General features: G+C 54.1%; 5 protein-coding genes across 5 annotated transcripts; 1 reads left to right on the plus strand and 4 right to left on the minus strand.

The window, feature by feature from the left end:
* Positions 1-131: 131 nt before the first annotated feature.
* Positions 132-3,865, minus strand: STEHIDRAFT_97308 (uncharacterized protein; the record flags this gene model as incomplete). The annotated part of the gene is made up of 5 exons (XM_007304224.1): positions 3,259-3,865; positions 2,835-3,165; positions 2,407-2,747; positions 696-1,773; positions 132-637 (listed from the first exon to the last, which is right to left on the minus strand). The coding sequence occupies exons 3-5, from the start codon at positions 2,431-2,433 to the stop codon at positions 132-134; spliced, it is 1,611 nt and encodes a 536-aa protein (XP_007304286.1). The 5' UTR covers positions 2,434-2,747; positions 2,835-3,165; positions 3,259-3,865.
* A 345-nt stretch (positions 3,866-4,210) lies between these two features.
* On the minus strand, positions 4,211-5,950 carry STEHIDRAFT_147161 (mitochondrial carrier). Its single transcript, XM_007304225.1, has 4 exons — positions 5,703-5,950; positions 5,463-5,645; positions 4,824-5,388; positions 4,211-4,755 (listed from the first exon to the last, which is right to left on the minus strand). Exons 1-4 carry the CDS (start codon positions 5,807-5,809, stop codon positions 4,555-4,557), a joined length of 1,056 nt encoding a protein of 351 aa, XP_007304287.1. The 5' UTR covers positions 5,810-5,950; the 3' UTR covers positions 4,211-4,554.
* A 146-nt stretch (positions 5,951-6,096) lies between these two features.
* On the plus strand, positions 6,097-7,264 carry STEHIDRAFT_168571 (polymerase III polypeptide H; the record flags this gene model as incomplete). Its single annotated transcript, XM_007304226.1, has 6 exons — positions 6,097-6,200; positions 6,268-6,451; positions 6,543-6,629; positions 6,695-6,758; positions 6,857-7,085; positions 7,190-7,264. The coding sequence occupies exons 1-6, from the start codon at positions 6,177-6,179 to the stop codon at positions 7,262-7,264; spliced, it is 663 nt and encodes a 220-aa protein (XP_007304288.1). The 5' UTR covers positions 6,097-6,176.
* A 525-nt stretch (positions 7,265-7,789) lies between these two features.
* Positions 7,790-8,135, minus strand: STEHIDRAFT_156928 (uncharacterized protein; the record flags this gene model as incomplete). Its single annotated transcript, XM_007304227.1, has 2 exons — positions 7,790-7,948; positions 8,040-8,135. 2 exons carry the CDS (start codon positions 8,133-8,135, stop codon positions 7,790-7,792), a joined length of 255 nt encoding a protein of 84 aa, XP_007304289.1.
* A 377-nt stretch (positions 8,136-8,512) lies between these two features.
* STEHIDRAFT_168572 (uncharacterized protein) lies at positions 8,513-12,328 on the minus strand. Its single transcript, XM_007304228.1, has 2 exons — positions 12,047-12,328; positions 8,513-11,983 (listed from the first exon to the last, which is right to left on the minus strand). Exons 1-2 carry the CDS (start codon positions 12,073-12,075, stop codon positions 8,839-8,841), a joined length of 3,174 nt encoding a protein of 1,057 aa, XP_007304290.1. The 5' UTR covers positions 12,076-12,328; the 3' UTR covers positions 8,513-8,838.
* Positions 12,329-12,661: the final 333 nt, after the last annotated feature.

Raw genomic sequence — 12,661 nt, forward strand, 5'->3', positions numbered from 1 at the left:
GGGGGGGGGGCATAATGGCGGAGCGAATACGTGCGAGGAGACGACAAGAACTGCTCGCCAATGTCGTTAGTCGTGTGTACAGAAGCATGGACGAAAGGAAGAGACGAACCTTGGGCGAACTGCCCTCGAATCTACCAGGCAGAGCGGTAAAAGTCGGCGTACTCGTATTTGGACTTGACCTGCTCGAGGAGGTACCACGCCGGGGTGGCGTAGGTAAGATAGTTTCCAGCCCTGACTCCCTTGTTGCGACCCGAGTGCAGCTGTCCGACCATATGAGCCTTACCGTCGCGCATATGCCAGACGATGGAGCCGGAATCACCCTTCTTGGAGAAGGGCTCGACCGCCTTGAGGCCTGTGTTGTAGATACCGAGCTCGCGGGACACGACACCAACCTCGTTCTCGAGGAAGGACACCATTCCGGCATAGCGCCCGACCGTCAGCCCGGTGGTGTTACCGTCCTTGCCGACGATGAGGCAAGGTTGGCCGTCAGCGTCGAACTCAGCGGGGTGGGCGAGGTCGTCCTCCGTCGCGCAAGCAACGATGCGCAACTTACGCTGTGTGGGGAACTTGAAGGTGTTGCGACCGCCAGCCATCGGACAGAACATGGCAGTGAGCTCCTGAGGAGTGTACTTGGAGCCTGAACAAAGGAAGCGTTGGTCAAAGATGGAAGATGCGAGAAATAGAAAAGCACCGACCAAGGTCAACGACATTGCCTTCAAAGTGTGGCTTGACGATCGCCTCGGCCGCGACGAAAACACCCCAGTCAGCCGTATAGCGAGTGTCGTCGGCGACAGAGATAGCGGGTGCGTATTCGACGTAGCCAATGTTGCGCTGAAGCCTGAGATTGAACCAGGAATCAATGACTTCTTTGTAGAGAGCCTCGAGAGCGGTGACAGCTTCCTTCTCCTCCACCAACTTCTGCCAAATCTTCTCGCTCTCACTCGTCGTCTTGTCGTCCTGCTCATTCGCCTGAAGTTCGGCGTATTCGCGGGTAAGGTAGTTAGCTACAAGGCTGTGATCCGCGATAGCCTCAGTGATACCGTCCAGCCCCTGCTGGAAGCGACTCATCCCGCCGACTCGTACCAAGTTTTGGTCGCCTCCACCTCTGAACTCGTATGTCGTAGTCGTCTTGGGCCGGAGCACATGGCAGCAGGTAAGCCCCAACACCCGGTTGCTCTGTTCGCCATTCTTGTCGCGGTTTTCATGAAACCAGAGCGTCAGCGTGCCCTGCACGTCCTCGTCCTCGCATTCCTTCGTTGTGAGTGGGATGCCGAGGAGAGCAGTTAGGAAGCGGCGAACGTGGTGGGTGGCGTTTGTGGTACCGACGTGGCGTAGGAGAGGAGGGCCGACCAGCTGCTCGGTCTCAGACTCTCTAAATTCCACGACCACGTCCTGGATGTCGTTATCGCGGAGGAGCGCGAGAATCGTCTGCGAGATGTCATGGGCGGTCTCGGTCGAGGTAGAGCCGGGCAACACCCCGATCCAGACAACAACGGGACCAAGAGTGCCCTGAGCTTCGTCCCCCTCCAGGCCATGGGTGTAGAAACGAGCCGGGTCGATGGACCAGCGACGCAGGTGGAACGCCTTGAGGATGTCGCAAATAGCAGGACCGACGACGGGCCAGGCAGCATTGAGCGGCGTGTTGAAGACACCGCGAATGGACTTGACAGGGAGGTGGGCGTATCGGCCCGACGGCTTGGGGAACGGGGTGGACTGGTAGTCGGAGCGGTAGACCAGGATGGGATGGTCGCCGTCCGTAGTGATGCCGTGGCCCTAGTAAGCCTTTGTCTCGTAGTCGTCCGGAATGTGCGGGGCAGCGGCGGTCGTGTCGCTCGCCAACGAGAGAGCACTGACGTGGGACATCTGGGCAGAAGGTGGTAAGAGCGGTATAGACACGGGTAGGAACGACGCGGTCAGTTTGCCGTCGCGACGCCGTTAGTTTGGCCCCGTTCCAAGTTGGTTTGGAAGAAAGAAGTTTGAACCAGTCCGCGCCGTGGGCCAGCGTGGCGGCACCCTGCCGGAAACGTCCGGTGTCTGGAAATCAGGCACCTGACGCCACTCTGCCATTGTATTGCCACAACATTGCCACCTCCGAGTCCTTTGCGTACTCTCATCGTGATTATTATAAATAGTTTTGGAAACGGGAGTAGACGATTCCTCAAATTTGGAAGAATAAAGAAGCTAAAGCAAGCCAGAGTTGTCCCTCAAGCTGCCATTCCTATCACCCGAGCAGGCTCATGTCACCAACCACCATATGCGACACATTACAGCCGAGGAGAATAATGTTATATACGCAAGGATATGTAAGGTACCTGAATACGAATACGAAGCTGCGAGAAGGCCGAGTAGAACCATACGTATACAAGGAGTAGCGGGGTAACTCAGAAAGAAGGAATGGACCCAGACGTAGGATATACGGGCGTATGTGTGCATATGTACGCGTTTCGAAGCGAGCGACGATGGGGCTGATATATGTGTAGAAGTTTAATTATAACAGTAGCGGGGAGTATCCTGGGGCAAACAACAAGACCGGCGGGCACGCAGAGGATGGACGTGGATCAAGAACATAAATACGGCGGCAACGACAACAATGGAAGGTTTGGCAAGAGTGACATCGAGAACGTTCATTCGGCCTTGCGGACTTTTTCTCTGCGAGTGACGATATCTTGCCTTGTCATCCGTGTGCCGAGAATGACATCCCAATGTATGAAGAACGGCTGGGAGAAATTCGACTTGATGCCGATGACCTGGAAACAATGCCCCACCGAGTTAGCAGTTCGTTCGACCGGATAGGGAGAGGATAATGCAAGATAAGCAGGAAAATATATGCGAACCTGATGATGAATGTCGTGATAGTCCGCCGTATTCCCGCTGATCATCTGCAACGGGTCCCAGGGCAAATTGTACCCGCAATGGTCATCGACGGTTTTGCATGTCGAGAAGAGGAAGAAGAGTGCGGCTTGGCGAATAGTCAGACCGGCGAGGGCCTCGGCGAGCGCAGCACCCAGAGAGTCGAGGAGGAAGCCCTCGAGGGGGTGGTTGTAGAGTGCGCCGAACGCGTACGGGACGTAGAGTCGGTGGTGTACAGAGTGAAGGTGCTTGTAGAGGAATTTGTTGACGTGCATGGCACGATGGAGGAAGTATTGCCATGTGTCCATGATGAAGCTGTAGGAACGAACCACGGAAACACCGAAGAGACAGTAAAACTCCTGTCAGAAAGACTCCAAAGTATGTTGATGGGAAAGTATGGACACGTACGCAGCAAATAAGAATTGGGCAATGGGAATGAACCACCAGTACGCATAGTATGCGAATTCACCTCCAGCAGTGTCCAAGAAGCCCTGTACCGTGTTTGTGTCTGCGAACGACGACAGCACCTTTGCCATGCCCACCGCCAACTTCTGCATCTCTGCTGCGTGGTCTATTTTACTGCCATGGTCCGTCATCCAAAACACACCGAGCAGCGTCTGGATAGCCTGCTGGAAGATGACCGCCTTGATCACCTGCGCCCTCGTCACCAAATTCCTCGTCTTCACCTCCGCGCTCTCGTGCAGCCTGTGCTTATCGAGCCACTTCCATTCGGATATATCAAGCACGTGGAAAAAGAGCGACGAGACCCAGTATGCGATGACTGGAGCAGCAAGGGAGGTCGTCTGGTCTGAGATGCCTGGAAACACGGTGGGACGCGTCGTATAGTAGAACGGGTAGGACGTGATCAGTGAAGGCGGCGTAAAGGAGAGCGCAGTGCCATTTGGGTGTACCGTTGGGTTGTAGGCCATGAAGGGTGGGATGTCTGTCGAGCCCATGATGAACGAGCGAGGCAGCGTTGGAAAACGAGGGCCTCTGAGGATAATAAGGAGGTCGGTGATGGCCTGAAGAGAAAAGCTTTCGCTCCGTTCGGCGCTTGACTTACCGCGCGCCACTCAGCGCTCCAACATCTCGGCCCGCCGCGAACGCTCCGAATCATGAGATTCTGGGTGGCACAGCAGCATCTTTTCGCCATACCTCGACCTGAAGACCTGGACAAATATCCTGATGGACTGCATCTAGAAGAGCTTCACAACAAACTAGGACAGGCAAAGGTATCAAAGACTTGGTCCCGGGTGAGGGCCTGGTCAAACTGGCCTTGACAAATGTTGCGCCGTCGAACCCAACATTCAAGCAATGTGAAGATGCACATGCAATTATATGGCATATATACGTGGTATGGAGCGGTGGTGGGAGGTGAACGGGGATCTCGTAAGCAAATGCGGTGTAAAATACAGATGATGCAGCGAAGACGAGGCTGAGTGGGTGCATGAGAGATCGAAGCTGTACTTTTGAGGGGGTGATGATCATAATGGCGCAGTAGTCGGAGAGAGAGCATGGGGATGTGCAACGATATCAGAAGACCCAGAGGAGAGCATGCAAAAAGTATGGTAAGTAGAATAAAGGTGGAAAGGTTGAAAGATAAGAATACGGTCTATGCTCCTCTATGATAGAAATACGAGGGAACGATTCTGATCCGAGACAAAGAACGAACAAAGAGGCGGATGAGGACTGGGAAGGGTCCGATCACTGATTCCAGCGGAGAACACCCTCATATATCGAGTACATTACCGCAGCATTCGGTACCACTCGCATAAGATGGGCAGTCAGGCCACCGTATAACGAATGGGCTCCCTCTTCCGCGATGACTATCTGGAGCGTCCGCCAAAGACCGGTATACTTAACCTTCCCATTCACGACCGGTTGTCTCAGTCGTGTCCGGAGGACCTATTCGCACAAACCGAGGAAGTTGATCAGCGTTCTGCCACTGTGGCCCAGAAAATATCATAGCGCACCTCATGTGGATAGGTGATCAAGCTAGCCACACATTTTGCCGTCCCTGCACTCCCAAGCATACCCAACCACTCTGCAACACCTCCCTTCCCCTCCGTATTCGCTGATAGCTTCTTCAGCCTCTCATATAAGACCCACTGGATCGTTCCTTCAGTAACCCCGAGATAACTGGCGCTCAGCCCCTTGTAGAACCCTCTAATCCCAGCCTCCTTCCAGATTTCCTTAATCATACTCAAACTTCCTCCAAAAAACGACGCTCGCTGTATCGGGACCACGCCAGACAGGGCTGCTGGGGATGGAATTGGCGGTCGATGGTGTTGTGCGAGTTGAAGACGGGTCTTTACGACCCAAATGGGATTCGTCACGGTTCCGGTGGCGATACCTGCAACGGCAGCAGCACATAGGTGGACATAGGAGTTCTCTACGCCGTTATTGAAATTATTGGCAATAACTTGTTTGCCGTTGCCGTAGGTGAAGAAGTTGATGGAACGAGCGGGGACGACGCCAACCAGTGTTGGTCCAAGACCTTTGAACAAGGCTCGTGCTGACTCGTCTCGTGCAATATCCCTGTAGTCATCGCGGTCGAGGTGAAATGTGAGGACTGGATGTGGGTCGATGAGTAAACATATATGAGTACGCACCGGATGATGTGTGCTGTCTCAACAAAATGCCATAGGAGCCCTACTGATCGTCGTGCAACCAAGACACCAGAGTCACCGACCACATTTACTGCTGTGTGCTTTTGCTTGAACAGATCAGACTGCAGTCGAGTCTTTACGACGTCGAACGGACTGGTGACGATGGCTCCACACATTCCCCCAAGCCTATATCAGAGGTATACCGTTTAGTGTTTGCGCGACGCATATGTAATGAGGACGCACCCTCCAGCCAGAAAGTGCGTGGCCGATTTCGCAGGCAACCAACCACTGTTCGTAGACGAAGTAGCTTGCGGGGGTGGGGAAGCAGCAGTAGACGTTGACGCAGACATCTTGGATTGTGTCAAATTCAACAGTATACCTTGTCTGTACGCGTCGGATTTGATTAGAGATACGAAGTTCCGCTTTGCACACGGACTTTGGAAGTGAGGGGGAGGGCGACGAGGAGAGGGGAAACGAATGGAGCGCGTTCGATTTGGCCGCGAGTCGCGACGGCTGCAATTTTGGACTGCAATTTCTTGACCTGACGTAAAATCACGTGGCCCCGAAGATTAGATAGTCCGTAAAGGGGAAGATCTTTGAAGGTTGACTGCTTTCCCTCACCCACCCACCACTTAAAGTTTGCCATCCCTTAGTTCTGTGTGGCTAGACGAACGAGTCAGTCAGATCCTAAAGTACTGGTCTCCATTCAGTGTCCATATGTTTGTCCTTTCCATCATCAAGGTTTGTCGTAATCTTATTCATGTGTGGCGAGCATGAACTGAAATCTGTTCTTACTTTCCTCGTACAGGACACCATCCCAATCCAACCCTCTCACTTCGGCCTTCCACCAGAACAAGCTCTCATAACTGAACTCAACAAAAAATACGCCAACAAAGTTCTCCATGATGTTGGTCTGTGTATATGTGTCTTTGACATAGCCGAGGCTGGGGAGGGGAAGGTCCGGTACGGGGATGGGTTTCTCTGGTATGCAGGTACGTTGTTGTCCGGTCTTGTTGCAGTAGCAGTGGTTATGGCCCACATATTCGCCTAGGATGGCAGTGTGCTGAGGTATGCAGAGTGTAGTTGTGTTTAGGTTGACCGTCTTTCGACCGTTTCCCTCGGAGGTGATCCTAGCGAAGGTCAAGTCTTCAGACGAGGACGGGATCCATCGTGCGTACTCCTTATTTCAATTCTGCAGTCGCAAGTACTCAAGTGCTACTCGTTCATCCTTCTAGTATCCGTGGGCTTTTTCGAAGACATGTGGATTCCACTGAATTACCTCCCGCAACCATCTGCTTTGTATGTTCCTTCCACTATGTTCCTCCTACTCACTTCATCACTACATCGGCCCTTTCTCTGTTCTATCTTTTGCTCACACTATCCCATCACATATCTAGCGACGTAAACGAACGCGCTCATTTCTGGCTACCCAGCGCCGAGGCCACCGCCACAACTCACGAGCTCCTCGACTCTCCAACTTCCGAACGTATGTACATCGACCAGGGCGAGATCGTACGCGTGCGAGTAGAGACAGACGAGTTCTACGACGATGAGCCTGGACCACCGAAGGCGCAGGAGGGGATACAAGTCGTAAGGGAGGCGAGGAGACCGCCATATAATGTCACGGTATGCGTCTATCCATCTTTTCTGAGTCCAAGAGCTATCTTCCGTTTGGGAATGAGACATGGAACACCGTGACTTGATATTGACTTCTTGCTCTGGGGGTGCAGTGCTCGATAGCGGAGCAGGGGTTGGGACCTGTGGCGTGGTGGAAAGCGACAGAGGAAGCGATGGATGAGGGCTGATCGCTTGAAGACAATATATTCAGTGTTCACATATGATTATGACCGCCCTCTAAACACTCATAGGCCACAGTTCAACGCGCCAACAAGCACTCCATCTACACATTCGCCAACACGCTTAAACACCGAATGTGATGCCTAAAGAGTGGCCCACCCCGAATTGGCAGATGATTGAGCATTGTGTCCATCACAAGAGAGACGGTTGAAATTAGGTTGAAACAAGGACTCGGACTCGGTTCCAGTACCCTCCAATATGATATGATATGATCTCTGCAAGAAGTGACCTTTTACTTTCCGCCCATACATCCGTTCTGTCCGTACAGAGATCGCTATGGCTAGGCGGTGTATCTTAAGCATAATTTAGAGCATGCCCAGCATAAGATCATTGCTCATATCTCCCCCATCGTCTCCTTAGGCGACGTACCTCTGACAATTATCGCTGAAGCTTGATCCACTTTCTCCGTCAAAACATCGGCATGACCAGAAAATAGCTATTCATAGCATGAACGACCCAAGCATAATTCAATGCTACCTTGATGCCCCTGAGGGTATAGCTCCCTCCGTCTCTACTTTCTGCACGCTCTCATACACCGCCCTCTTCCTCTGCGACTCCTCAAACTCCAACTGTCTCTGCTTCATCTTCTCCTTTCTCCGCTCGTCATCGCGTAGCACGCCCTTGTACATCGTCTGCATGTCGAAAGACCCACAGGACCATAGTAGCGAGTTGTGGATGATCAGTATGGTGAAGCACCGGCATAAGTAGTAAGGATAAACGCACCTCATGTTCTTGCTGCTGTTGATAGTGCACGAACCAGACAGTGAAAGTTGTAGCCACAATAGACGCAGCTAGGGTCGCTTTTGCCGCACGAGACATGGTTGGCCCGAAATTATGATAAACCAATACAGGGGGAGCAGCGAGGAAGTCTCCCGAACGGAGCGGACCAAGGCAAGAAAGTGTTGTCAAAAGGCCCGGTGCGAGTCAGTCGTCAATGACCGTAGTGCTATGGCCTGAAAGATAGGACCGAAGAGGATAGGCTCTGAAACGAGTGGTTGATCTGGCCAAATCGTTCGTCAAACGTTCAGGAGGTGCCAGAACGAGTAGTAATCCTGAGATGAAGTGGAAGTTTGAGACGAGTCGCGTCGACGTGCGCTTGTAATTTACGCGCTGGTCCACCAGAAATCACACCACATAAAGCCGCATATCATTATGGATGAAGCACGCTCAAAAACCACACAGGATGCGTGTAAAACCCGGTATAAGAGTGTACGTTACGATATGACTTCACAATTCGAGAGGCTCCAATAAATACAGCAAAGTATAATACGATGAACAAGTCACAAGGTATACGTATGTTATATCCCAAGACACCAAAAGCCCCCAAAAAATACAGGACCCGAACACAGGGAAAGCATAAAACAAATTGCAGGCAGGCAAAGACCCAAAATCAGCGGAGTGTCCTTGATCCCCTTGTTCGTATCCGTGTGCATTATATGTCATCTCAAGATACTTACTCGTCCAAAGACCACCAAAGGTATATCCATCCCCTCTTCGTCCCCTTCGTCCAATGCTCGAACTATCAAGTCGACTGTCCCTGCCCGTCGTCCCCACCCTGATTCCCGCCCTGGTCCTGCATCTGGAACTGAGCCACTCCCTGACCCTGACTTTGACCCTGCGCCTGCGTCTGCATCTCATGCTGCAACAACGCCTGCGCCAACTGTTGGGCGTGCTGATTCGGTTGGAACGGCTGCGGCATCAGCTGCTGAGTCTGCTGATGCTGCTGGACATGCTGTTGAACCTGGTGCTGGACCTGGTGCTGAACCTGGTGCTGAATTTGCTGCTGAATTTGCTGCTGAAGTTGCTGCTGCTGTTGCATCTGTTGCTGATGCTGCTGCACATGCGCGAGCTGGGCCAATTGCTGCTGTTGAGCCTGCGCGACCTGCTGCTGGTGCTGTTGCATCGCCTGGACATACTGCTGCAGATATTGCTGCTGCTGAGTCTGCGCCGGAGCGGGTGCATGCGGGTGCTGAACGTGGTGGATGAGCGGATGCTGAGGGTGTTGGTGGACGTGCTGCAATTGGAGATGCTGTTGTGGGTGGTGATGTTGTTGTTGTTGGGGCGGATGCGGGTGTGGATGCTGTTGCTGCTGCTGCTGTGAAAGCGGATGCGTAAGAGGATGCTGCTGCTGCTGAACCTGAAGTGCCTGGGGATGAGGATGAGGTTGTTGATTGAGAAGAGGATGGGCCTGTGCGTGATGCGGATGAGGGTGCGTATGTAAATGTCCATGCCCGTGGTGCTGATGCTGCACATGAATCGTCAAGTTCACCCCCGGATGCGAGACCGTGACCGACATCCCCTGCTGCACCGTCACCGGAATAACGGGCACGCTCGCCAGTTGGATGACATGCCCACCGCCAGCACCTCCAGCACCTCCTGCGGCTCCACCGCCAGCGGCACCTCCCGCTGCTGCTGCTGCTGCTCCGCCAGTACCACCGGCACCTACGACTCCACCTCCGCCAACGCCAACTCCGTGGCCGTGTGGGTGCGTATGCGGATGCACGAAATGATGTGTATGTCCGTGTCCATGCGCATACCCCGCCCACTGATCCCAAATAACATTCATCCCCAGCCCCTCAGCCCCAGCCCCGCCGCCCTGACCAGAACTCGAACCCGACGCGAGACTCGCGCTCGCATCCTTCAGCGCCTGCACCGTCGCCTGATCGACCACACACTTCGTGAACTTCAACTCCCTGAGCACGCCCCCGTTCGCCTTCCTCAACCTCAACCGCGCAGGCGAGAGGATCGAGTCCGAGCCGGTGTTTGTGGTGGCGTTGGAATTGGTACTGTGAGCCATGGCGGGACAGCGAGTGATTCCGGGGAGGTGCGCGGAGAAGTCGACTTCTTGGAGCCAGAGACGTTGCAAGTTCGGGAGGAAGAGGTTTTCGCGGTTGATCGAGTCGGAAGAGGACTGTGCCGATGGGCTCCCAGTATTCGCGTTAGGTGCAAGGGACGTGAATCCTGAAAGCGCATCATCCGAGTTGTCCACTGAAATGAAGGCGTCCATCGCAGCGTCCATTGCATTCGACTGAAGTCCCCCTTGATCGTTCTCCTCGCCCATATCCATACTCACACCTCCACCCGAAGCCCCTTCCAACGCCATAGCCAGCGTCATATCGGTCCTCTGCGGTAGCTGCACCGGGGGCGGTACCATTCCCAACTTCCTCACGAACCCAGGCGCGCTCGGCCCACTCAACTCACAGCTCACCAACTTCCTCGCCCTCCCCAACGCCTGTCCCCACAACTCCGGCCCAAACGCGACCTGATCGAAAAACACCCTCAAGACCTGCATTTCATCGAGATAGAGCGAGTGGCAGAGGTTAAGGAACATCTCGGAGATGAAGTCAGGGAGGAAACGGGAGGTCGGGTTGAGTGTGACTTGGATTTTCGGCTCGTCGATATCTTTGAGCGCGCTCGAGGAGGTGGCGTTGCTGTTGCCAATAGATGTGGCGCCACCAGAAACAGAGATGGGCAATCCGCGCGTGTCGTCCCAGTCCCAACCCCTGATATTGATACACCTACAATCCGCCCCTCTCACCGCCAACGCCCTCATCGGCCTCGTCATCGCGCCATTTCCTCCCTCCACCTCATAAACTCCGGAATGCGGCGCCAGATACCTGAAGAATTCCAAGAGATACGGTTCCGCGGGTCCGTCCAGGCAACCGAGTTCATACGTCACCGCCGCGGCGGGTGGGATTCCCAGGTGCCTTAGGAGGTAAGCGCAGGTGTGCAACCAACCCGCGAACAGGAATTTGTGAAGGTGTGGGAGACTGACGCGGCGAGGATCGGCGACGTGGAATGCTGAGCCTGGCGGATGCATTACGGATTGGAGGATTAAGGTTTCGAGAGCAGGTTGTGAGGCGAGGAGATCGAGAAGGCCATGGAGTTCCAGTCGTGGACCGGGTGGTTTACGGATTTCGAGGTAGGTCAGCTTCGTGAGGCTCATTATGGAAGTGAACGGGGGTGCGATGCCGTGAAGGGAAATTTCTCTGAGTCTCGGGGCGACGAGAGCCTCAGGATAGGTGTACATCGGTGCTCCGAGGACGCCATTGAACTTGAGCTTCAGGCTTTCCAAAATGGGGGCCTCCTGCTTCAGTCCCCGATCGAGTAATGTCACGGCGTGATGGTCAAGGGTGCCGGACAGGTCGAGGTTCCGTACACGATAGAGTTCGGAGAACGCAACGGCGAGCGGTTCGTCCTTGTCCCAAGCCTGAGACTCTTCCTCCCTCTCAAACTTCGCCTTCACAGTGAGCGGACACTTCTTACTCCTCCTCAACGCCTCGCTCGCCCATTCGTCGCTCTCCGCAAACGGTATGATCGTCCACAACGCAGGGTTGCCTACCGCGACCTCCCTCCATGCCCTACAAACGTGCGTGACATGGATCCAGCCCAACGTACTGGAGTCCGAGGAAGCGCTTCCCGCTGGAGGGTCGATGAGGACGAGATAGGAGAAGATGTGAGAGAGGAGTTCGGCGGGGAGGCGAGAGATGGAAGACAGTGCGTTCCGGCGGGAGCGGATCAGGGAGAGAGATATGGCAGCAGACTTTGCATGGGCGTCGAGTTGCTCTTGAGCGAGGCTTATGGTCGCCAGGTCGCTGAAGGCGGAAGTGCCAGACCAGGGTACGAGGGCTTCATGCGTGGCAGACGACCATGCATCTCGTGGAGGGCTGAGGACGGCGTTGGATGGGAACGTGAGTAGGGTCCAGGGAAAAAGATGGGATAAAACGCACTAGACAGTCGTGTTCACATACGTCTCCATGATTCAGGTAGTACGCTCACAAAGAGGTGTCAGAAAAGACGTTTTTATGCTCGTCGAGTCGGAGTTCAAGAGTCAAGACACGTCGCACAGACAAGCGAATTGTGGAAGCAGCCGTAGACCCTTAATAAACGCCCCGGCACTAGGTCGGCCCAGGACCGTTCCAGGATGTCGAGAGAATGGCGTCTGAGAAACGGAAGAGTCGCCTAACGTCGTGGGGGAAGAGAAGAGTCGCAAGGCAACCCCGACGTCGCCTTTATATATCACAAATCGATCCATTGATGACCTGATTCAGCATGCTGTCCGGTTTCAGCAAGACAAGCACGAAACGGGTCTTACCTGGAAAGATGTGGTACGAGCGACTTGCCGTGTGAGTTCGAGCAGAGCGCGCAGGCCGCACCGCTGACGAACGGCCGCATTTGACCGGACAATGATGGCCACATCCGGTCCCATTAACTTCAGGCAACGTGGGAACGTATTCTGGGGCACCCTCATCCCGGACTCAGGTCTGCTCACCAAGATGTTTCATCAGAGAATGCAGTCCTGGCATTCATTATTGTTGTACAGCAGCATCTCTCTTTGTTTACTA

Source organism: Stereum hirsutum (genome assembly GCF_000264905.1).
Source record: "Stereum hirsutum FP-91666 SS1 unplaced genomic scaffold STEHIscaffold_7, whole genome shotgun sequence".
NCBI lineage: Eukaryota > Fungi > Basidiomycota > Agaricomycetes > Russulales > Stereaceae > Stereum > Stereum hirsutum.

Coding starts and splice junctions, on each gene's coding strand:
- STEHIDRAFT_147161 (XM_007304225.1), bottom strand. CDS start 5,809: ATGTCTGCGTCAACGTCTACTGCTGCTTCCCCACCCCCGCAAGCTACT. Junction 5,389..5,462: donor GAGACAGCACACATCATCCG/GTGCGTACTCAT, acceptor CGATGACTACAG/GGATATTGCACGAGACGAGT. Junction 4,756..4,823: donor TGATCACCTATCCACATGAG/GTGCGCTATGAT, acceptor TTGTGCGAATAG/GTCCTCCGGACACGACTGAG.
- STEHIDRAFT_168572 (XM_007304228.1), bottom strand. CDS start 12,075: ATGGAGACGTATGTGAACACGACTGTCTA. Junction 11,984..12,046: donor TATGTGAACACGACTGTCTA/GTGCGTTTTATC, acceptor CGCCGTCCTCAG/CCCTCCACGAGATGCATGGT.